The sequence below is a fragment of the Scyliorhinus torazame genome, chromosome 5, assembly GCF_047496885.1.
Source record: "Scyliorhinus torazame isolate Kashiwa2021f chromosome 5, sScyTor2.1, whole genome shotgun sequence".
In the NCBI taxonomy this organism is placed as follows: Eukaryota; Metazoa; Chordata; class Chondrichthyes; order Carcharhiniformes; family Scyliorhinidae; genus Scyliorhinus; species Scyliorhinus torazame.
In genome coordinates, this window is record NC_092711.1 from 328824454 (window position 1) to 328850122 (window position 25669).

A 25669-nucleotide genomic window follows, 5' to 3' on the forward strand; every position below is an offset into this window, starting at 1 on the left:
TAGTGCAAAACACGTCTGTCTCCTAGCACGACCTACTCCCAACTCCCAGAACCAGAGTCACATGGTGGGCTAACACTGCCACCTAGTGGTCAGAGGTCATGCATAACATTATGTACATAACTGCTTTATGCATATCATCACGAGAGCTACTCCCTACCTACTACCCACAGGGTCCAGCAGTCCCTTTTTATACAGCTCAACAATTAAAAAACGGGGCCAATAAACAAATAAAGGCATAACCCCTCAAAGGGACACAGTAACTGAAACAAAACCACAAAGGAAACTCACCCAACTAAATCAAAATGTTATTTTATGGGATGAGGAAGGAATCCAACCCCGGCAGCCCCCATTGGCCACAGAAGACCCAGTCTCTCTTGATATTCTTCTGAGTTAAACAAATGCACAAATTTACCAATTGGAAAAAGCAATTAAACCAACTGGTAGCCCCTAAGGGGCACTGTAACAAATGCATTTTGTGGGGGTAAGGAAGTGCGGCAGCCCCCCGGTGCCCACCGGGCATGGAAGCAGTCTCTCTTTATAAATGCTCCAGGTAGTAGATTAAACAATGCCTTTCACCTGTGTATCTTACAATTAACACATCATTGACAACGGTGAAATTCAGTATGAAATCTTTGTCAATGGACATCTGGGATAGACTTGGTAATGTCTCACATGGAATAGCCGCTCACACTCACCCTTAGCCAAAGAGAGTTCAAATCTCACACCAGGTATTTGTGCAAGTTAATCTGCAGTGATGTTTCAGTGTCATACTGAGGGAGTGCTGCACTCTCAAAGGTAATAAATATCCTTTGAATCAAATGTTACATCAAATTCTGTCTTCCTGGACAAGACAGAAATATGATCCGCATCGGTGCCTGTTTACAGCAGAGATTAGTAATTGTCAACAATTCACTGAGATGTTTCAGAAACGATCCTTGCTCTGCTCACCTCTGAATCCACTATCACCGTCCTTAACTACTGAGGGCACAGGTTCAACATTGTCCTCAAAACGCCTGCTCCATCATTCAAGAAGATCACAGCAGATCATGGCAGAACTGCCCTCAACTCTACTTTCTTGCTCATCTCCTATAATGCTCGACTGTCCTGTCTAACAGGACTCTGTCTAACTCAGCCTTGATGACATTCAACGGCCCAGCCTGCACTGCTCTCTGAGAATTCCAACGACTAACAGCCCTCTGAGGGAGGAAATTCCTCCTCACCACCATCTCAAATGGAGATCCCTAATTGTTAATAGTGTTCCAGATTCCTCCATTAAGAACTGTCAGAGAAATAAGAGAGTCTGATAGAGAAATGAGAGAATGATAGAGAAACAAGAAGGACTGATAGAGAAACGAGGGAGACTGAGCGACACGAGAGAATGATAGAGAAACGTTGTTCCTTTGGCAAAGAATGCAGAAAAAGTTGTCACAATCTTAACTTCAGAGGTGGGTCATTCAGGAGAGAATCAGCAAGTATATTGTCACACAAAGGGAAGCTGAAATCTGGAACTGCTCAGAAAGATTTGAATGCAGGGAATTAAATGACATTTTAAAAATGAAGATAGTTTGTTTTTTGTTCAGTGCGAAGGGAATTGGAGTTGAGACAAAATGAGGTACTGATCGCCAGGTACGATGGACTGAATCGTCTCTTCCTTTTCCTGTTTGATGGCCAACGTTCCAACATTAAGAAGCTGCGCTTGGATATACAGGGCAAACTTCCAAAGTCTGCACATCACAAAACTCTGAAACATAGTGAATGATAAAATTACCAGACGCAGATTTCATCGACAGACCTGGTGAAATGGGCAGACACACGACAGATTAAATATAACAGAGGGGAGGGCGGCACGGTGGCACAGTGGTTAGCACTGCTGCCTCAAGGAACCGAGGATCCGGGTTGGATCCCGGCCCTGGGTCACTGACTGTGTGGAGTTTGCACATTCTCCCCGAGTCTGGGTGGCTCTCACCCCCCACAACCCAAAGATGTGCAGGGCAGGTAGATTAGCCATGCTAACCTGCCCCTTAATTGGAAAAAATAAGAAACGGGCTCTTTAAAAAATATATATATATAACAGAGGGAAGGAAAGTGATATATTTTGGCTGGCAGGATAAGGGGAGCCGTATAAAATAAAATGGTAGAGTTTTAAAATGTGCAGGAACCAAGAGCCATGGAGTGCACCTTTAAAACTGGCAGGGTGGGTTAAGAAGGCAGTCCTGCAGTGTCCTTGGCTTCATAAATAGCGGCGTCGAGTAAAAAAGCAAGGAAATTATACTGTCCCTTTGCAAAGCCAGGAATAGACTCTGGCAGGAGGATTGTGTCCAATTCTCAGCATTTCATGAGGAAGGTTTGCAAGGCTGGAGAGGAGATTGATTAGAGTGTACCAGGGAGGAGGAACGTCGGTTAATATGGAGGGACTGGAGCAACTGGGATTGTTCTCCTCAGAGCTGAGAAGGGTAAGGGGAGATTTAATCGAGCTGTTCAAAATCTTGGCAGATTTGATAGAGGAGAAGTCATTTCCCATGTCAGGTGGGTCAGTAACCAGGGGACTCAGATTGAAGGTAATTGTCAATAGAACCAGGGGGAAGATGGGGAGATTTCTTTAGTGAGTTGTTGTGATCTCGTAGATGCTGTCTAAAAGGGGGAAACAGATTCATTAAGAACATCCAAAAGGGGAATTGGATTCATAATTGAAGGGTAACTTTCCAAATATTGACTGGAAAAGATATAGTTCGAGTACAATAGATGGGTCGTTTTTTGTACAGTGTGTGCAGGAGGGTTTCCTGACACAATATGTTGACAAGCCAACAAGAGGCGAGGCCACGTTGGATTTGGTTTTGGGTAATGAACCAGGCCACGTGTTGGATTTGGAGGTAGGAGAGCACTTTGGGGACAGTGACCACAATTCGGTGACGTTTACGTTAATGATGGAAAGGGATAAGTATACACCGCAGGGCAAGAGTTATAGCTGGGGGAAGGGCAATTATGATGCCATTAGACGTGGCTTGGGGGGGATAAGGTGGAGAAGTAGGCTGCAAGTGTTGGGCACACTGGATAAGTGGGGCTTGTTCAAGGATCAGCTACTGCGTGTTCTTGATAAGTATGTACCGGTCAGACAGGGAGGAAGGCGTCGAGCGAGGGAACCGTGGTTTACCAAGGAAGTGGAATCGCTTGTTAAGAGGAAGAAGGAGGCCTATGTGAAGATGAGGTGTGAAGTTTCGGTTGGGGCGATGGATAGTTACAAGGTAGCGAGGAAGGATCTAAAGAGAGAGCTAAGACGAGCAAGGAGGGGACATGAGAAGTATTTGGCAGGAAGGATCAAGGAAAACCCAAAAGCTTTCTATAGGTATGTCAGGAATAAGCGAATGACTAGGGAAAGAGTAGGACCAGTCAAGGACAGGGATGGGAAATTGTGTGTGGAGTCTGAAGAGATAGGCGAGATACTAAATGAATATTTTTCGTCAGTATTCACTCAGGAAAAAGATAATGTTGTGGAGGAGAATGCTGAGCCCCAGGCTAATAGAATAGATGGCATTGAGGTACGTAGGGAAGAGGTGTTGGCAATTCTGGACAGGCTGAAAATAGATAAGTCCCCGAGACCTGATGGGATTTATCCTAGGATTCTCTGGGAGGCCAGGGAAGAGATTGCTGGACCTTTGGCTTTGATTTTTATGTCATCATTGGCTACAGGAATAGTACCAGAGGACTGGAGGACAGCAAATGTGGTCCCTTTGTTCAAAAAGGGGAGCAGAGACAACTCCGGCAACTATAGACCGGTGAGCCTCACGTCTGTAGTGGGTAAAGTCTTGGAGGGGATTATAAGAGACAAGATTTATAATCATCTAGATAGGAATAATATGATCAGGGATAGTCAGCATGGCTTTGTGAAGGGTAGGTCATGCCTCACAAACCTTATTGAGTTCTTTGAGAAGGTGACTGAACAGGTAGACGAGGGTAGAGCAGTTGATGTGGTGTATATGGATTTCAGCAAAGCGTTTGATAAGGTTCCCCACGGTAGGCTATTGCAAAAAATACGGAGGCTGGGGATTGAGGGTGATTTAGAGATGTGGATCACAAATTGGCTAGCTGAAAGAAGACAGAGGGTGGTGGTTGATGGGAAATGTTCAGAATGGAGTACAGTCACAAGTGGAGTACCACAAGGATCTGTTCTGGGGCCGTTGCTGTTTGTCATTTTTATCAATGACCTAGAGGAAGGCGCAGAAGGGTGGGTGAGTAAATTTGCAGACGATACTAAAGTCGGTGGTGTTGTCGATAGTGTGGAAGGATGTAGCAGGTTACAGAGGGATATAGATAAACTGCAGAGCTGGGCTGAGAGGTGGCAAATGGAGTTTAATGTAGAGAAGTGTGAGGTGATTCACTTTGGAAGGAATAACAGGAATGCGGAATATTTGGCTAATAGTAAAGTTCTTGAAAGTGTGGATGAGCAGAGGGATCTAGGTGTCCATGTACATAGATCCCTGAAAGTTGCCACCCAGGTTGATAGGGTTGTGAAGAAGGCCTATGGAGTGTTGGCCTTTATTGGTAGAGGGATTGAGTTCCGGAGTCGGGAGGTCATGTTGCAGCTGTACAGAACTCTGGTACGGCCGCATTTGGAGTATTGCGTACAGTTCTGGTCACCGCATTATAGGAAGGACGTGGAGGCTTTGGAGCGGGTGCAGAGGAGATTTACCAGGATGTTGCCTGGTATGGAGGGAAAATCTTATGAGGAAAGGCTGATGGACTTGAGGCTGTTTTCGTTGGAGAGAAGAAGGTTAAGAGGAGACTTAATAGAGGCATACAAAATGATCAGGGGGTTGGATAGGGTGGACAGTGAGAGCCTTCTCCCGCGGATGGATATGGCTGGCACGAGGGGACATAACTTTAAACTGAGGGGTAATAGATATAGGACAGAGGTCAGAGGTAGGTTCTTTACGCAAAGAGTAGTGAGGCCGTGGAATGCCCTACCTGCTACAGTAGTGAACTCGCCAACATTGAGGGCATTTAAAAGTTTATTGGATAAACATATGGATGATAATGGCATAGTGTAGGTTAGATGGCTTTTGTTTCGGTGCAACATCGTGGGCCAAAGGGCCTGTACTGCGCTGTATCGTTCTATGTTCTATGTTCTATGTAACATCTGACAGGAATATGGGGAAGAGCGGGGAAGTGGGGAGTTATACAGATCATTCAAAAAGTCACAGGAATGATTTAGATTGTAGCATTCTAGGATTGTCAAATTGCTCCGAACAACTAACAGTTTATTCCATTTATTATATCTTCCCTGTCAGATAATAATCCAATTCCCTGGACAATCATCTCACATTGTTGGTGGAATCTATTTATTGAATTTGCCAACACTACAATAATGACAGGTTTGAAACAATAATTGATGTGGTGTCCTGGGGGATTTTGTCAGGCGGGGGGGGGGGGGGCGGCACATGGAAATGGAAATGTTAACTCTGGCCGTGATGTTTGATTGGATCATGAACAGCAACAGAACTCCAGGTTTAAATCTCAGCCTTTTATCCTTCTGCAGTGTTCCTACTTTAACATTTACAAAATAGAATTGCAAAGTTAAAAAGCAACACTGACCATTAACACTGAAGAGCAGAGTAAGCAAGTGAGCTGAGGAAAAGGATGTGAAGAAGTGAAGAAACACAACACGGCTGGAAATGATTTGTCGAAGAGTAGAGCACAGAGATTTTTAATTATTAATGCTTTCCCTGCAACATGTTAGAAATGTGGATTATGTTTCTGCACTCTCTATGTTCAGATTTAGTTGTTTAAAAAGTCACATTATATGAATTAAGAAGTTACCTCTGAGATGTAATGCAGTGTGGAACGTTGCATGTTAACTGTAATTCTACATGACTCTGGGACAATGCAGAATCACAGAATTTCTACACCCATCATGTCCCCCGAATGTACAACTCAGCAAGTGCCACTTACCCGCTCTTCTCCCCATAGCCCTGTACATTCTTCCTCTTCAGATAATAATCTAACTTCCTCTTGAAATTCTCAATTGTACCGACCTCCACCATCTTCTCAAGCAGTGCACCCCAGACCCTAACCACTCGCCGCGCCAAAAGGTTTTCCCTTGCGTTGCCATTGCTTCTTCATCCAATTACCTTAAATCTGTGTCCACTGCTTCTCCATCCTTTCCACCAATGGGAACAGTTTCCCTCTCTATCTGTCCAGGCCCCTCATCATTGTGAACGTCCGCTATCAAATCTCCTCGCAACATTTCCTTTTCCAGAAAAATATCCCAACTTTTTCAATCTATCTTCATAACTAAAATTCCTCACCCCTGGAACCATTCCCATGAATCTTTTCAGCACTCGCTCCAATGTCTTCACATCCTTCCTAAAATGTGGCCCCCAGAACTGTGCCCAATATCCCAGCTGAGGCAGAACCAATTTTTTCTCTAAACAATGCAAATCTCATTGACAAATAGAAGTTAAAATCAGCATCATTACAAAAATTATTTGTTTGATTTTAAAGTACCCAATTAATTTTTTTTTCCAATTAAGGGGCAATTTAGCATGGCCAATCCACCTAACCTGCACATCTTTGGGTTGTGGGAGCGAAACCCACGCAGACACGGGGAGAATGTGCAAACTCCACACGGACAGTGACCCAGAGCCGGGATCAAACCCGGGTCCTCGGCACCACGAGGCAGCTGTGCTAACCACTGCGCAACCATGCCGCCCATACTAAGACACAAAGACTGTGAAATCAATGTGGGTGCGTCTGCATTAACATAGAAGATAGAACATAGAACATACGGTACAGAAGAAGGCCATTCGGCCCATCGAGTCTGCACAGACCCATTTAAGCCCTCACTTCCACCCTATCCCCGTAACCCAATAACCCCTCCTAACCTTTTTGGTCACTAAGGGCAGTTTATCACGGCCAATCCACCTAACCTGCACATCTTTGGACTGTGGGAGGAAACCGGACCACCCGGAGGAAACCCACGCAGACACGGGGAGAACGTGCAGACTCCGCACAGACAGTGACCCAGCAGGGAATCGAACCTGGGACCCTGGCTACCGTGCTGCCCTTAACGTTTAAATGTATTTGCCATTGAACCTGGTGAAAGTCTGTAAGTCAATGTTCTGTTAGAAACAATCTGTGCCCTCAAACATAAACCATTGAGACATTAGCCTCACACATTAGGAGAGTCAAATCCACGGCTGAACGCAAAGCTTACTTCATATACATCACGGACTAAGATAACGTGGGTGTTCCAGTTGCACACAATATGGTTCCGAAGCGGCCTGTACAGTTAACAAGAACAATTGAATGCAGCAGTGTGAGAAGGAAGGCGATGCAGAAACTGTTTTACACTTTGAAAAGTTGGACTCTTAAATTGCAAATTTTCAGCACTTTCCATGTCACCAATATTGAAAAGCAAACTTGCTGTGTGGAAATGATTTTGGAACAAAAGTATTCTCATGCAAAGAGGAAAAGAACACTTTGCAAACAGTTTGCAAGAGGATGGTTAGAAAAAAAAAGAAAAGAAAATAGTTCATACAGGAAATGCGAATTGATCGAGAGATTAACTCTGTGACTATTGGCTTCAAACAATAAAATTGGCTTTCTGGATTAAAGTTGCAACCAGGGCAAGACTCCTCTTGCTCATTTGATCCAGTAAGAGGGGAAAGTCTAGTTGAGGAAGAAAGGAAGAGGGGTGGTTTGCTGGTACACACTTCTCTGCACATCTGACAAGGGCGAGACATATTTTCCATGCAGGAAGTGTGGGCTTTGAAGAAATGTGCTGTATAACTTATTTAGTTTCCTGAAAGGTGCGAGATGACAAGAGATTGAATGTTACGTCCTGGCAACTGCACTGTAACAGAGGAGACTGTGCTGACAGTGTCTGCACTGGTCGATAATATGAACGAAACGTCAAACAAGTTAACTGAGCCACGGAAGGTTTGCGAACACCAGCCCTCTGTCTCTGTCCGGGTGTTAATCTACCTGATCACTGCCCTACTGCTTGGCCACATGGTTACAAGCGCCTTGTTATATGTCTACTTTTCAATGAAACTTGACAAGGTGAGCAAAGTGGAAGAGCTTCTTTAGTCCAGGTGTTGCATTGGTGATGTTTTTAATATTAATTCAACGGTTCTTTTTATTAACTTTACTATTCTCTGGACAGAGTGTATTTTTTTTTCATCTGTCTGCAAAGTTGGATTGAATATTGAAATGCACATTAAATTCAGGGGAATGCACAGAAGCCAAGTTAGTGAGTTATTCTCGTATGTTTCAGAATCCAGCAAAACACCATCCTGCTCAGGATGTAGCTGAAGAGGCGATGGTCATCTTTAACCATCACTGCCTGGAGGGCAATTAATAAATGAGAAAAATGTGGAACTGGTTACACAACGGCATCCCCAAAAGATTCCTCCATCCTGTTTATGAGTGACATTAGAGAGAGGAGGATGTTTCTATATGTCTGTCCATTCCAGAATCTTATTACATTCAGAAATCAATTAGTATTGGGGAGTGGGTCAGTCATGTCAAAGATCGATGGAAATGTAACTGTTGTTATCGAGTTTTCAAACTCTTTCACTGGCATGAGGTATTTTTACACTTTTTTCTTTTGTTACCTCTCCCAACAGGTTCAGGAAATTGTGAATGCAGATCCAGAATATATGTTCCTGCGCAGTATAAAACGATGTGAAAATAAGAATCAGGTTGAAAAGAACAATATTTTTTGTGATGGTAAAAGATCCGAACTACAGCATCTCATTCAGAAGGTAAAGGTTTTGCACAGTAAACCCTTTTGACCAGGAATTCTGTCGATGAAATAGACAAAAGTACTTTCTAGAGACCTGGAGATGGTTTGATTAGTGCGGTCACTTTGCTGGTCTTTTGATCTCTAAACATGTTTATTAAAACTAGGTCAACTGCAAAAACAAATGTTTGTTTCTGCTTTTCAAGATTGCCTTGTGCGGCAGCAACATCTTAAATAATAAATTAGTTTCAGAGATCCATCGATCAGACCACTGATCGAGAGTACTGGAATAAACACTCAACATTAAACCAATGGACATGTTGGTAAAAATATCGGGTTAATGTGTGAGTGTGTAGAATTGAGGATTGTTCAAACAACAATAGAAATGACAAATAATGCCTTGGAATTTGAGTTGCTGGGGCAGAGGGGGGGGGGGGGGGGGGGTGATGCCAACTCAAGCCCAAACAACATGAAACATTAGGTTTGGAATGTTTTATTGGATTTTATTTGATGTTGGACATCTTCCACAAAACCTTGTTCCAGAGGAGAAATGGAAGCCAATGGGGGACTTTGCGAATTGTACAGAATGCAGGCTGGCACTTCAGGGCAGTGCTGAGGGAGTGCTGCACTGTCGCATGCGTTCTCCTTTAGCTAAGATGTTCTTCGGAGATGGACATTAGCGACCAATGGAAGAAGAGCCCACATTCGTTCGTCAACTAATTTCACCAAAATTACCCATGAGCTGGGGCCCGCCCTATTGCAGGGGGTGTAATTCTGAGATGCAATAGGTGCCATATAAATTCAGCATGTTTCATCCATGGATTGTGGATGGAACGGACGTGATTCAATAATTGGCCTTTTGGGTACATTTTCCTTTGTAGATATCTGCCAGAAGGGGAAACTGACAGACATTTAAAAGCATTGTTAGTTTTTTTTGTAAACAGAGATTGAAAAGGAAAGTGGTAAACATGGTAAAATGATTGAGAGAGGCTGAGTGTGAGGTCGATTGGCTGAATGGTCTTCTCTCGGATTCTGCATGCTGTCACCTTCACAATGCTAACTGTGTGATTTCTCTCCATTCAGTACCTAACCAACAACACCAGGGAACAGCTACATGGCGCAGGAGTTCCATCGCAAGAAAGACAGATAGGTATTTCACAGCTCAAAGCCATCTTTAATTAACTATATTCACCACGGGCCTGACAAACGAGGGTGCAGAAAGTGTACCATGCCAAACTAACAATTTCTCTATTTATATGGATTAGATTTCTAATTATTTGTCTAATATACTATTTTTGAAAATGTGAAAATAAGATAATGAAAATGTGAATGAAATTCGTGCTAAGTAGCCACAATGTGATCTGGTGGAGCTTTCAGGATGTGAAGGTATTGCGACTGTAAAGTTCAAAGAGACAATTGTTAATTGATAAATTGATTGTCAGCAGAATGGAATTATAGCATTGTGTATTACTCAGTGTCACATTGTAACTCTGTCTGTGGACATTACTCAGTGTCACACTGTAACTCTGTGTGTATTACTCAGTGTCACATTGTAACTCTGTCTGTGGACATTACTCAGTGTCACACTGTAACTCTGTGTGTATTACTCAGTGTCACACTGTAACTCTGTGTGTATTACTCAGTGTCACACTGTAACTCTGTGTGTATTACTCAGAGTCACACTGTAACTCTGTGTGTATTACTCAGTGTCACACTGTAACTCTGTGTGTATTACTCAGAGTCACACTGTAACTCTGTGTGTATTACTCAGAGTCACACTGTAACTCTGTGTGCATTACTCAGTGTCACGCTGTAACTCTGTGTGTATTACTCAGTGTCACACTGTAACTCTGTGTGTATTACTCAGAGTCACACTGTAACTCTGTGTGCATTACTCAGTGTCACACTGTAACTCTGTGTGTATTACTCAGTGTCACACTGTAACTCTGTGTGTATTACTCAGTGTCACATTGTAACTCTGTCTGTGGACATTACTCAGTGACACACTGTAACTCTGTGTGCAGTACTCAGTGTCACACTGTAACTCTGTGTGTATTACTCAGTGTCACACTGTAACTCTGTGGACATTACCCAGTGTCACACTGTAACTCTGTGTGCATTACTCAGTGTCACACTGTAACTCTGTGTGTATTACTCAGGGTCACACTGTAACTCTGTGTGTATTACTCAGTGTCACATTGTAACTCTGTCTGTGGACATTACTCAGTGACACACTGTAACTCTGTGTGCAGTACTCAGTGTCACACTGTAACTCTGTGTGTATTACTCAGTGTCACACTGTAACTCTGAGTGTATTACTCAGTGTCACACTGTAGCTCTGTGTGCATTACTCAGTGTCACACTGTAACTCTGTGTGTATTACTCAGTGTCACACTGTAACTCTGTGTGCATTACTCAGTGTCACACTGTAACTCTGAGTGTATTACTCAGTGTCACACTGTAACTCTGTGTGCATTACTCGGTGTCACACTGTAACTCTGTGTGTATTACTCGGTGTCACACTGTAACTCTGAGTGCATTACTCGGTGTCACACTGTAACTCTGTGTGCATTACTCGGTGTCACACTGTAACTCTGTGTGTATTACTCAGTGTCACACTGTAACTCTGTGTGTATTACTCGGTGTCACACTGTAACTCTGTGTGTATTACTCAGTGTCACACTGTAACTCTGAGTGTATTACTCAGTGTCACACTGTAACTCTGTGTGTATTACTCGGTGTCAAACTGTAACTCTGTGTGTATTACTCAGGGTCACACTGTAATTCTGTGTGTATTACTCGGTGTCACACTGTAACTCTGTGTGTATTACTCGGTGTCACACTGTAACTCTGTGTGTATTACTCGGTGTCACACTGTAACTCTGTGTGTATTACTCGGTGTCACACTGTAACTCTGAGTGTATTACTCAGTGTCACACTGTAACTCTGTGTGTATTACTCGGTGTCACACTGTAACTCTGTGTGTATTACTCAGGGTCACACGGTAACTCTGTGTGTATTACTCAGTGTCACACTGTAACTCTGTGTGTATTACTCGGTGTCACACTGTAACTCTGTGTGTATTACTCAGGGTCACACTGTAACTCTGTGTGTATTACTCAGTGTCACACTGTAACTCTGTGTGTATTACTCGGTGTCACACTGTAACTCTGTGTGTATTACTCAGTGTCACACTGTAACTCTGTGTGTATTACTCAGTGTCACACTGTAACACTGTGTGTATTACTCAGTGTCACACTGTAACTCTGTGTGTATTACTCAGTGTCACACTGTAACTCTGTGTGTATTACTCAGTGTCACACTGTAACTCTGTGTGTATTACTCAGTGTCACACTGTAACTCTGTGTGTATTACTCAGTGTCACACTGTAACTCTGTGTGTATTACTCAGGGTCACACCGTAACTCTGTGTGTATTACTCAGTGTCACATTGTAACTCTGTGTGTATTACTCAGTGTCACACCGTAACTCTGTGTGTATTACTCAGAGTCACACCGTAACTCTGTGTGTATTACTCAGAGTCACACTGTAACTCTGTGTGTATTACTCAGTGTCACACTGTAACTCTGTGTGTATTACTCAGTGTCACACTGTAACTCTGTGTGTATTACTCAGTGTCACACTGTAACTCTGTGTGTATTACTCAGTGTCACACTGTAACTCTGTGTGTATTACTCAGTGTCACACTGTAACTCTGTGTGTATTACTCACTGTCACACTGTAACTCTGTGTGTATTACTCAGAGTCACACTGTAACTCTGTGTGTATTACTCAGAGTCACACTGTAACTCTGTGTGTATTACTCAGTGTCACACTGTAACTCTGTGTGTATTACTCAGGGTCACACTGTAACTCTGTGTGCATTACTCAGGGTCACACTGTAACTCTGTGTGTATTACTCAGTGTCACACTGTAACTCTGTGTGTATTACTCAGGGTCACACTGTAACTCTGTGTGTATTACCCAGTGTCACACTGTAACTCTGTGTGTATTACTCAGAGTCACACTGTAACTCTGTGTGTATTACCCAGTGTCACACTGTAACACTGTGTGTATTACTCAGGGTCACACTGTAACTCTGTGTGTATTACTCAGTGTCACACTGTAACACTGTGCGTATTACTCAGGGTCACACTGTAACTCTGTGTGTATTACTCAGTGTCACACTGTAACTCTGTGTGTATTACTCAGTGTCACACTGTAACTCTGTGTGTATTACTCAGTGTCACACTGTAACTCTGTGTGTATTACTCAGTGTCACACTGTAACTCTGTGTGTATTACTCAGTGTCACACTGTAACTCTGTGTGTATTACTCAGTGTCACACTGTAACTCTGTGTGTATTACTCAGAGTCACACTGTAACTCTGTGTGTATTACTCAGAGTCACACTGTAACTCTGTGTGTATTACTCAGTGTCACACTGTAACTCTGTGTGTATTACTCAGGGTCACACTGTAACTCTGTGTGCATTACTCAGGGTCACACTGTAACTCTGTGTGTATTACTCAGTGTCACACTGTAACTCTGTGTGTATTACTCAGGGTCACACTGTAACTCTGTGTGTATTACTCAGAGTCACACTGTAACTCTGTGTGTATTACTCAGAGTCACACTGTAACTCTGTGTGTATTACTCAGTGTCACACTGTAACTCTGTGTGTATTACTCAGAGTCACACTGTAACTCTGAGTGTATTACTCAGTGTCACACTGTAACTCTGTGTGTATTACTCAGGGTCACACTGTAACTCTGTGTGTATTACTCAGAGTCACACTGTAACTCTGTGTGTATTACTCAGGGTCACACTGTAACTCTGTGTGTATTACTCAGAGTCACACTCACCGGGACACACTCACCAGGGCACACTGACCATGGCACAGTTTAGTACTGGTTTCCACAAATGTGACCAGTCAAAATGGCAGCTGTGGGGTCTCTCAGGCCATTGGAGACCCCCAGGTGTTCGGGGATAGGGCAGGGTGGCACCCTGCCACTCCCTCTGGCACCCGGGCACCATAGCATTGTCAGCCTGGCACCCTGAAGAGACATTGCTTGGGTGCCAGCATAGCAGAGCCCAGGTGCCAGATGCCATGTTGGCACTGCCAGGGATTGGGCCCGGGGTGGGCTTACCAAATGGTGGGGGCGTTAGGGGATGTTCCTGGGGGCCTCCCTGAGGCTGTGGGCGGAGGGGGCCTCGATAATGGGGCGGAGGCTGAAGGGGGGGTTGGAAAGGTCAGAGCTGCTGAGCACAGCAGATTGCCGCTGTTTCCGTGACATGGCAACACATTAATGAAGCATTCGGGTTTTTACCGCAGCCCCATTTATACCTGCTCTTATTGTCACGGAATCCAAAATCTGTGGCTGCAACGGTGGGATTTGAGTTAATATCTCTTGACTATTAGAGACTCTACCCTGAGTAGCAAATAACTAGTTTGTAAAAGTCTCAATAGTAGATTGCAGCAGTTACGTTGTTCCGACAATTACTAACCAGCTCAACTTCGAGTCAGTGGGTTTGCTGCTTTGAATGGGGTTTTGAAACCTCCTTTGATCTGCCGTTAAATGGTGCTGTCTGCTAACTTACATTGAAATGTGCCAGCCACTGCGCTCCCTCAGTGCACACAGTCACCATCAACATTTGCATTTGCACAACACAGAAATCCAAATGGGGAAAGTTTGTGAAACCATGAAGCCACTGACACAGGGCTCTGGTTAGCGTGTCATGTGTGCCAGGTTAGTGAGGGAGGTGCACGCATTCCTGCTCAAGAGTAAAGAGACTTCCTGCCCTGCCTGGATTGTTTTAGATTGTGCAATGTGTAAGTGGAACGTGGGCAGCGTTTATTGCCGGGTCCCCAGTTACGCTGAAGGCAGTTAAGGCCCAATAACGAAACATGGAATCAGGGTCGGTCAGACTGGTTAACAACAGCAGATACATCTCCCTCTGAGGTATCAGTGAACCAATTGGTTTTTGTCAGCAGTTCCATTTATCGTCAGATTTCTTAAACACAATTTCATAACTTAAACTCATCATCTCTGAGATTTCAATCCACTAACATAGTTATTAATTTACCATACCCAGTAATGATAAAACCCTAACAAATACCTCAAGAACATGTGTGTAATGCAACCCATTAAGTGATAATCATAGAATCATAGAATCTCTACAGTGCAGAAGGAGACTATTCGGCCCATCGATTCTGCATCGACCTTCCAAAAGAGCACCTGACCTAGGCCTACACTCCCACCCTAACCCGTAAACCCACCTAACCATTGGACACTAAGGGGCAATTTAGCATGGCCAATCCACCTCACCAACACATCTTTGAATTTCTCTGTTGCAGTTGGACATTGCACTATGAAATAGACTGACAAGACAATGGACTTCAGTGTCATGGTTTAGTATGGTTTGGTATGCTTTAGTATGGTTTGGTATGGTTTAGTATGGTTTAGTATGGTTTGGTATGGTTTGGGATGGTTTGGTATGGTATGGCATGGTTTGGGATGGTTTGGGATGGTTTAGTGTGATTTAGTATGGTTTGGTATGGTTTGGTATGGTTTAGTATGGTTTGGTATGGTTTGGTATGGTATGGTTTAGTATGGTTTGGTATGGTTTGGTATGGTTTGGGATGGTTTGGTATGGTATGGCATGGTTTGGGATGGTTTGGGATGGTTTAGTGTGATTTAGTATGGTTTGGTATGGTTTGGTATGGTTTAGTATGGTTTGGTATGGTATGATATGGTTTAGTATGGTTTAGTATGGTGTAGTATGGTTTAGTATGGTTTGGTATGGTTTAGTATGGTTTGGTATGGTTTGGTAAGTTGTAGTATGGTTTGGTATGGTTTGGTATGGTTTGGTATGTTTTAGTATGGCTTGGTATGGTTTAGTATGGTTTGGTATGGTTTTGTATGGTTTAGTGTGGTTTAGTATGGTGTAGTATGGTTTAGTATGGTTTGGTCTGGTTTAGTATGGTTTGGTATGGTTTGGTAAGTTGTAGTATGGTTTGGTATGGTTTGGTATGTTTTAGTATGGCTTGGTATGGTTTAGTATGGTTTGGTATGGTTTTGTATGGTTTAGTGTGGTTTGGTATGGTTTGGTATTGTTTAGTATGGATAGTATGGTTTGGTATGGTTTGGTATGGTTTAGTGTGGTTTGGTATGGTTTAGTGTGGTTTGGTATATTTTAGTATGGTTTGGTATGGTTTAGTATGGTTTGGTATGGTATGGTATGGTTTAGTATGGTTTAGTATGGTGTAGTATGGTTTAGTATGGTTTGGTATGGTTTAGTATGGTTTGGTATGGTTTAGTATGGTTTGGTGTGGTTTGGTATGGTGTGGTTTGGTATGGTGTGGTATGGTGTGGTTTGGTGTGGTTTGGTGTGGTTTGGTGTGGTTTGGTGTGGTTTGGTGTGGTTTGGTATGGTGTGGTTTGGTGTGGTTTGGTGTGGTATGGTGTGGTTTGGTGTGGTTTGGTGTGGTATGGTGTGGTTTGGTGTGATTTGGTGTGGTTTGGTGTGGTATGGTGTGGTTTGGTATGGTTTGGTGTGGTTTGGTATGGTGTGGTTTGGTGTGGTTTGGTGTGGTTTGGTATGGTGTGGTTTGGTATGGTGTGGTTTGGTATGGTGTGGTTTGGTGTGGTTTGGTGTGGTTTGGTATGGTGTGGTTTGGTATGGTGTGGTTTGGTATGGTGTGGTTTGGTGTGGTTTGGTGTGGTTTGGTATGGTGTGGTTTGGTGTGGTATGGTGTGGTTTGGTATGGTGTGGTGTGGTTTGGTGTGGTTTGGTGTGGTTTGGTGTGGTTTGGTGTGGTTTGGTATGGTGTGGTTTGGTGTGGTTTGGTGTGGTTTGGTATGGTTTGGTTTGGTGTGGTTTGGTGTGGTTTGCATTATTCTGACACCGGCGTTTTGTACTTCTGCGGATTCACATGCTGCAGAACTCGGCTTAAATTCTTTGGGCTGGATTCTCTGTCCCGCCGTGCCAGATTTCTGGTTCAGCACGCCGGTGGGATGCTCCGTTACGCCGGTGGGCTGCTCCGTTACGCCGGTGGGATGCTCCGTTACGCCGGTGGGATGCTCCGTTACGCCGGTGGGATGCTCCGTTACGCCGGTGGGCTGCTCCGTTACGCCGGTGGGCTGCTCCGTTACGCCGGTGGGCTGCTCCGTTACGCCGGTGGGCTGCTCCGTTACGCCGGTGGGCTGCTCCGTTACGCCGGTGGGATGCTCCGTTACGCCGGTGGGATGCTCCGTTACGCCGGTGGGATGCTCCGTTACGCCGGTGGGCTGCTCCGTTACGCCGGTGGGATGCTCCGTTACGCCGGTGGGATGCTCCGTTACGCCGGTGGGCTGCTCCGTTACGCCGGTGGGATGCTCCGTTACGCCGGTGGGCTGCTCCGTTACGCCGGTGGGATGCTCTGTTTTGCTGGCTGTTCAATGGGGTTTCCCATTGTGGGGCAGCCCCGCGCCTTCGGGAAGCCCCCAGGATGCCGGCAAAGTGGAGAATCGCGACGGCGGAGAATCCAGCCCCGCGACTTTGTTCCAGAGGGAAGTAGACATAAACCAGGGAATTACAGATCAGTGAGTCTCACATCAGTGGCTGGGAAATTCTTGGACAATCTGAAGGACAGAATCCTCTTGGAGGGGCAAGGTTTGATCAGGGGCAGTCAGTATGGCTTTATCTGGGTGGCACGGTAGCACAGTGGTTAGCACTGTTGCTTCACAGCGTCAGGGTCTCGGGTTCGATTCCCGGCTTGGGTCACTGTCTGTGCGGAGTCTGCACGTTCTCCCCGTGTCTGCGTGGGTTTCCTCCGGGTGCTCCGGTTTCCTCCCACAAGCCCCGAAAGACATGCTGTGAGGTGAATTGGACATTCTGAATTCTCGCTCTGTGTACCTGAACAGGTGTCGGAGTGTGGCGACTAGGGGCTTTTCACAGTAACTTCATTGCAGCGTTAATGTAAACCTACTTGTGACAATAAAGATTATTATTAAAAATCTGAGGGGGGGGCGATGGGGGGGGGGCTCATGCCTAACAGATTCAATCGAATCTTTTGAGGAGGTGACCAGGTGTGCAGACGAGGGTAGTGCAGCTGATATAATCATAGATTCTACAGTGCAGAAGGAGGCCATTTGGCCCACCGGGTCTGCACCAGCCCTAAGGAGCACCCTACCCAAGCCCACACCTCCCCCCTATCCCCATGACCCAGTAACCCCATCTAACCTTTTAAGGGGCCAATCCAGCTAACCTGGACTGTGGGAGGAAACCGGAGCACCCGGAGGAAACCCACGCACACACGGGGAGGACGTGCAGACTCCGCACAGACAGTGACCCAAGCGGGAATCGAACCTGGGACCTTGGCGCTGTGAAGCAAATGTGCTAACCACTGTGCTACCTGCTGATGTAGTTTACATGGATTTCAGCAAAACCTTTGACGAGATCCCACATGGGAGACTGATAAAGAAGGGAAAACACATGTGATCCAGGGTAATGTGGCAAGTTAGATCCAAAATTGGCTTAGAGATAGTAGACAGAGGGTAGCAGAATCTGTTTGTGTGACGGTACGCTGGTGTCCAGGGGCCTACCACCGGGAGCAGTGCTGGGTCCCTAATTGTTTGTGATATATATAAACAATATAGAAGAAGATGTGGGGCAGATGATAAGTAAGTTTGCAGATGATACAAAGATTGGCCGGGCAGTTGACAGTGGAGAAGATGATCTTGGGTTACAGGATATAGACAGATTGATCAGAAGGGCAGATTAGTGGCAGGTGGAATTTAACCCTGAAATGTTTGAGGTGATGGACTTTGGAAGGAGTAACACAAGGGAGAACTCAATGAATGGGAGGACACCAGGAAGCTCAGAGGGATCTTGGAGTGCTTGTCCACATATCCCTGAATGTGGCGGGACAGGTTAATAGAGTTAAGAAGGCAAATAGACACTTGTCTTTATCCATCATGCATAGATGATAAGAGCAGGGCAGTTGTACAGGACTTTGGTGAGGCCACAGAGGGAGCACTGTGTGCAGTTCTGGTCACCACATTATAGGAAGGATGTGATTGCACTGGAGGGGGTGCAGAGGAGATTCACCAGGATGAGCCTGGAATGGAGCGTTTATGCTATGAAGAGGCTGGATAAGCTCGGGTTGTTTTCTTTGGATGGGAGAAGGTGGAGAGGGGACCGGATTGAGGTGAATAAGATTGTGAGGGGTGTGGACAGGCTGTATGGGGTATCAGCTGTTCTGGTCATGATAAATTGCCCTTAGTGTCCAAAATTGCCCTTAGTGTTGGGTGGGGTTACTGGGTTATGGGGATAGGGTGGCGGTGTTGACCTTGGGTAGGGTGCTCTTTCCAAGAGCCGGTGCAGGCTCGATGGGCGGAATGGCCTCCTTCTGCACTGTAAATTCTATGAAGATGCTTTATGTGCTTTTCCCAAATGCTCAATCCTAAATATCTGTTCCTACCACGTGCTTTATCCTTAATCCCATTAAAGATTGATGGGGTGCCTGTGACACGCAAAGAACAGCTCAGTCCAGGGAAGTAAAATCAGGAATTCCGGGTAAACAGCAGATATGGCAACATCTGTGGAGAGAGAAATGAAATTCATGTTTTGAGTCCGATGGCTTCTTGGGAACCGAGTCCAGCGAATTGGTCTCTCCAAGGCCACCTTCCAAAGTTTGGAGTGCTCAGCATTCAGGCTGAGGAAGATTATTATTGACAGGAGCACAGTTATTTCTCAGTTTAGGAGGGACTGCAGAGTGATTTCCTGAACTAACGATATTTAACACGTGGAGCAGAACCGACTTGTAGCATTGTCTCAGGCTGAGTCTCTCACACTCCAGGAGGCTGCCCTGGTTTTTGTTCCTGCATTCACTGGAGCTCAAAATCTTGCTTCCTTCTAACTTCCTTTCATCTTCTCCGTGGTGACAAAATGACATATTGGCCACATTGATAATTGCAGCTTCACTCACCCTCTGCACCGTGTCAGGCGGTTGTGGGTTCAAACTCCACTCAAAAGATTTAAAACAAAATTGATGTTGACACAACAGCGAAGGGGCTGCACACCCTCGGATGGCACTTTAAACTGAGCCCCTCTCTTCCCTCTCAGGTAGATGCTATTTAAGGAGGAGCAAAGGAGTTATCCCGGTGTCCTCATCAATAATCAATATTTAACACCTGAATACAGATTCTCTGGTCATTATCACATTATTGCTGTGTATATATTGGTTGTTGCATTTCCTACATTTAAACAATGACGACAGTTCACAAAGTATTTTGCTTGGCTGTAAAGTACTTTGGGATTTCCTAAGGGTGTTAAAGATGCAATGGAAAAGCAAGTTCTACAGAGAAATGCAACAGGTTTTGAAGACTACCTGTAGTTATCAAGTGTGACACAGTTTTTAAGATTCCTCCAATGTTGTTTATCTTGATATTTAGGTAACCATCGCACCACAATAACCGACAGCGTCAACAGCCCTCGTCGAACTGCAGCACATCTCATTGCTACAAATAAAGCTGAAAATATACCAGGTAAGATGCAAGAATTATTTTGAAAGATTGCCTCACGAGCGGCAGTGACAGGTTGACACAGGTTGTGTTAGAAATACAGACCAAGGAATTTATAAATGAAAAAAGTCAATGGGAAATGCTCGTGAATGTAAAATTTCTAATAGATTGAAACAGATAAAGATGATTGCCATTATAATTCATATATTATGATTTTAATATCGCTCAGCAGGGTGATAGGCAGTGGTGTTGACAGGAGGTGGTAACGGGTGATGTTTCCCGAGGGGCAGTGTGAGCTTGGAAACTGGAATACTATTATCCAGCTGGCAGGAGAGGCAAAAGTCAGAATGATCGTAATCGAGTGCAACAGTCGAGCGGAATGGGCAGGCGAGTGGCCAATGGAATTTAATACAGACAAGTGTGGGGTGATGCATTTTGATAGAAGGAGTAGGGATCCCAGTACAAGGTCAGATCCTAAAACATGGTCCGATCCCAGTACACGGTCAGATCCGAGAGCATGGTCCCATTCCAGTACACGGGCAGATCCTAGAACATGGCCCGATCCCAGTACACGGTCAGATCCTGGAACATGGCCCGATCCCAGTACACGGGCAGATCCTAGAACATGGTCCGATTCCAGTACACGGTCAGATCCTAGAACATGGTCCGATCCCAGTACACGGTCAGATCCGAGAACATGGTCCGATCCCAGTACACAGTCAGATCCTAGAACATGGTCCGATCCCAGTACACGGTCAGATCCTAAAACATGGTCCGATTCCAGTACACGGTCAGATCCGAGAACATGGTCCGATTCCAGTACACGGTCAGATCCTAGAACATGGTCCGATCCCAGTACACGGTCAGATCCGAGAACATGGTCCGATCCCAGTACACAGTCAGATCCTAGAACATGGTCCGATTCCAGTACACGGTCAGATCCGAGAACATGGTCCGATCCCAGTACACAGTCAGATCCTAGAACATGGTCCGATTCCAGTACACGGTCAGATCCTAGAACATGGTCCGATCCCAGTACATGGTCACAGCCCAGTGCATGGTCAGAGTCCAGTGCATGGTCCGATCCCAGTACATGGTCAATGCCCAGTGCATGGTCAGAGCCCAGTGCATGGTCAGATCCTAGAACACGGTCCGATCCCATACACGGTCAGATCCGAGAGCATGGTCCGATTCCAGTACACGGTCAGATCCTGGAACATGGTCCGATCCCAGTACACGGTCAGATCTGAGAGCATGGTCCGATCCCAGTACACGGTCAGATCCGAGAGCATGGTCCGATCCCAGTACACGGTCAGATCCTGGAACATGGCCCGATCCCAGTACACGGTCAGATCCTGGAACATGGCCCGATCCCAGTACATGGTCAGAGCCCAGTACATGGTCACAGCCCAGTGCATGGTCAGAGTCCAGTGCATGGTCCGATCCCAGTAAATGGTCAGATCCGAGAGCATGGTCCGATCCCAGTACATGGTCAGATCCGAGAGCATGGTCCGATCCCAGTACACGGTCAGATCCGAGAACATGGTCCGATCCCAGTACACGGTCAGATCCGAGAGCATGGTCCGATCCCAGTACACGGTCAGATCCGAGAACATGGTCCGATCCCAGTACATGGTCAGAGCCCAGTACACGGTCAGATCCGAGAGCATGGTCCGATCCCAGTACACGGTCAGATCCGAGAACATGGTCCGATCCCAGTACACGGTCAGATCCGAGAACATGGTCCGATCCCAGTACATGGTCAGGGCCCAGTGCATGGTCCGATCCCAGTACATGGTCAGGTCCGAGAGCATGGTCCGATCCCAGTACACGGTCAGATCCGAGAGCATGGTCCGATCCCAGTACATGGTCAGGGCCCAGTGCATGGTCCGATCCCAGTACATGGTCAGGTCCGAGAGTATGGTCCGATCCCAGTACACGGTCAGATCCGAGAGCATGGTCCGATCCCAGTACACGGTCAGATCCGAGAACATGGTCCGATCCCAGTACACGGTCAGATCCGAGAACATGGTCCGATCTCAGTACACGGTAGGATCCGAGAACATGGTCCGATCCCAGTACACGGTCAGAGCCCAGTACATGGTCCGATCCCAGTACATGGTCAGATCCGAGAGCATGGTCCGATCCCAGTACATGGTCAGATCCGAGAGCATGGTCCGATCCCAGTACACGGTCAGATCCGAGAACATGGTCCGATCCCAGTACACGGTCAGAGCCCAGTACATGGTCAGATCCCAGTACATGGTCAGATCCGAGAGCATGGTCCGATCCCAGTACATGGTCAGATCCGAGAGCATGGTCCGATCCCAGTACATGGTCAGATCCGAGAGCATGGTCCGATCCCAGTACACGGTCAGATCCGAGAGCATGGTCCGATCCCAGTACACGGTCAGATCCGAGAACATGGTCCGATACCAGTACACGGTCAGATCCGAGAACATGGTCCGATCCCAGTACACGGTCAGAGCCCAGTACATGGTCAGATCCGAGAGCATGGTCCGATCCCAGTACACGGTCAGGTCCGAGAGCATGGTCCGATCCCAGTACATGGTCAGAGCCCAGTACACGGTCAGATCCGAGAGCATGGTCCGATCCCAGTACACGGTCAGATCCGAGAGCATGGTCCGATCCCAGTACACGGTCAGAGCCCAGTGCATGGTCCGATCCCAGAACACGGTCAGATCCGAGAACATGGTCCGATCCCAGTACACGGTCAGATCCGAGAGCATGGTCCGATTCCAGTACACGGTCAGAGTCCAGTGCATGGTCAGATCCCAGTTCACGGTCAGAGCCCAGTACATGGTCAGATCCCAGTACACGGTCAGATCCGAGAAAATGGTCCGATCCCAGTACACGGTCAGATCCGAGAACATGGTCCGATCCCAGTACACGGTCAGAGTCCAGTGCATGGTCAGATCCCAGTACACGGTCAGAGCCCAGTACATGGTCAGATCCCAGTGCATGGTCAGAGCCCAGTGCATGGTCAGAGCCCAGTGCATGGTCAGAGTCCAGTGCATGGTCCGATCCCAGTGCATGATCAGAGCCCAGTGCATGGTCAGAGTCCAGTGCATGGTCAGATCCCAGTACATGGTCAGATCCCAGTGCATGGTCAGAGTCCAGTGCATGGTCAGATCCCAGTACATGGTCAGAGCCTAGTGCATGGTCAGATCCCAGTACATGGTCAGAACCCAGTACATGGTCACAGCCCAGTGCATGGTCAGAGTCCAGTGCATGGTCCGATCCCAGTACACGGTCAGATCCAAGAGCATGGTCCGATCCCAGTACACGGTCAGATCCTGGAACATGGTCCGATCCCAGTACACGGTCAGATCCGAGAACATGGTCCGATCCCAGTACACGGTCAGATCCTGGAACATGGTCCGATCCCAGTACATGGTCCGATCCCAGTACATGGTCAGAGCCCAGTACATGGTCAGATCCGTGAGCATGGTCCGATCCCAGTACATGGTCAGATCCGAGAGCATGGTCAGATCCCAGTACACGGTCAGATCCGAGAGCATGGTCCGATCCCAGTACACGGTCAGATCCGAGAACATGGTCCGATCCCAGTACATGGTCAGATCCGAGAGCATGGTCCGATCCCAGTACACGGTCAGATCCGAGAGCATGGTCCGATCCCAGTACACGGTCAGATCCGAGAGCATGGTCCGATCCCAGTACACGGTCAGATCCTGGAACATGGTCGGATCCCAGTACACGGTCAGATCCGAGAGCATGGTCCGATCCCAGTACACGGTCAGATCCTGGAACATGGTCCGATCCCAGTACATGGTCAGAGTCCATTGCATGGTCCGATCCCAGTACATGGTCAGATCCCAGTTCACGGTCAGAGCCCAGTACATGGTCAGATCCCAGTACACGGTCAGATCCGAGAAAATGGTCCGATCCCAGTACACGGTCAGATCCGAGAACATGGTCCGATCCCAGTACACGGTCAGAGTCCAGTGCATGGTCAGATCCCAGTACACGGTCAGAGCCCAGTACATGGTCAGATCCCAGGACACGGTCAGATCCGAGAACATCGTCCGATCCCAGTACATGGTCAGAGCCCAGTGCATGATCACAGCCCAGTGCATGGTCAGAGCCCAGTACACGGTCAGAGCCCAGTGCATGGTCAGAGCCCAGTGCATGGTCAGAGCCCAGTGCATGGTCAGAGTCCAGTGCATGGTCCGATCCCAGTGCATGATCAGAGCCCAGTGCATGGTCAGAGTCCAGTGCATGGTCAGATCCCAGTACATGGTCAGATCCCAGTGCATGGTCAGAGTCCAGTGCATGGTCAGATCCCAGTACATGGTCAGAGCCCAGTGCATGGTCAGATCCCAGTACATGGTCAGAGCCCAGTACATGGTCACAGCCCAGTGCATGGTCAGAGTCCAGTGCATGGTCCGATCCCAGTACACGGTCAGATCCAAGAGCATGGTCCGATCCCAGTACACGGTCAGATCCTGGAACATGGTCCGATCCCAGTACACGGTCAGATCCGAGAACATGGTCCGATCCCAGTACACGGTCAGATCCTGGAACATGGTCCGATCCCAGTACATGGTCCGATCCCAGTACATGGTCAGAGCCCAGTACATGGTCAGATCCGTGAGCATGGTCCGATCCCAGTACATGGTCAGATCCGAGAGCATGGTCAGATCCCAGTACACGGTCAGATCCGAGAGCATGGTCCGATCCCAGTACACGGTCAGATCCGAGAACATGGTCCGATCCCAGTACATGGTCAGATCCGAGAGCATGGTCCGATCCCAGTACACGGTCAGATCCGGGAGCATGGTCCGATCCCAGTACACGGTCAGATCCGAGAGCATGGTCCGATCCCAGTACACGGTCAGATCCTGGAACATGGTCGGATCCCAGTACACGGTCAGATCCGAGAGCATGGTCCGATCCCAGTACACGGTCAGATCCTGGAACATGGTCCGATCCCAGTACATGGTCAGAGTCCATTGCATGGTCCGATCCCAGTACATGGTCAGATCCCAGTACATGGTCAGAGTCCAGTGCATGGTCCGATCCCAGGACATGGTCAGATCCGAGAGCATGGTCCGATCCCAGTACACGGTCCGATCCGAGAACATGGTCCGATCCCAGTACACGGTCAGATCCTGGAACATGGTCCGATCCCAGTACATGGTCCGATCCCAGTACATGGTCAGAGCCCAGTACATGGTCAGATCCGTGAGCATGGTCCGATCCCAGTACATGGTCAGATCCGAGAGCATGGTCAGATCCCAGTACACGGTCAGATCCGAGAGCATGGTCCGATCCCAGTACACGGTCAGATCCGAGAACATGGTCCGATCCCAGTACATGGTCAGATCCGAGAGCATGGTCCGATCCCAGTACACGGTCAGATCCGAGAGCATGGTCCGATCC

General features: G+C 46.8%; 1 protein-coding gene across 1 annotated transcript in view; it reads left to right on the forward strand.

Annotated features, from left to right (window-relative positions):
- The first annotated feature begins 7656 nt into the window (after positions 1-7656).
- Positions 7657-25669, forward strand: part of LOC140422814 (CD40 ligand-like) — a 53894-nt gene continuing 35881 nt past the window's right edge. Inside the window, exons 1-4 of the mRNA XM_072507718.1 lie at positions 7657-8058; positions 8625-8762; positions 9824-9890; positions 20177-20269. Coding sequence (XP_072363819.1) covers positions 7828-8058; positions 8625-8762; positions 9824-9890; positions 20177-20269 — 529 coding nt within the window. The 5' untranslated portion in view covers positions 7657-7827. The remainder of the gene's footprint in view (positions 8059-8624; positions 8763-9823; positions 9891-20176; positions 20270-25669) is intronic.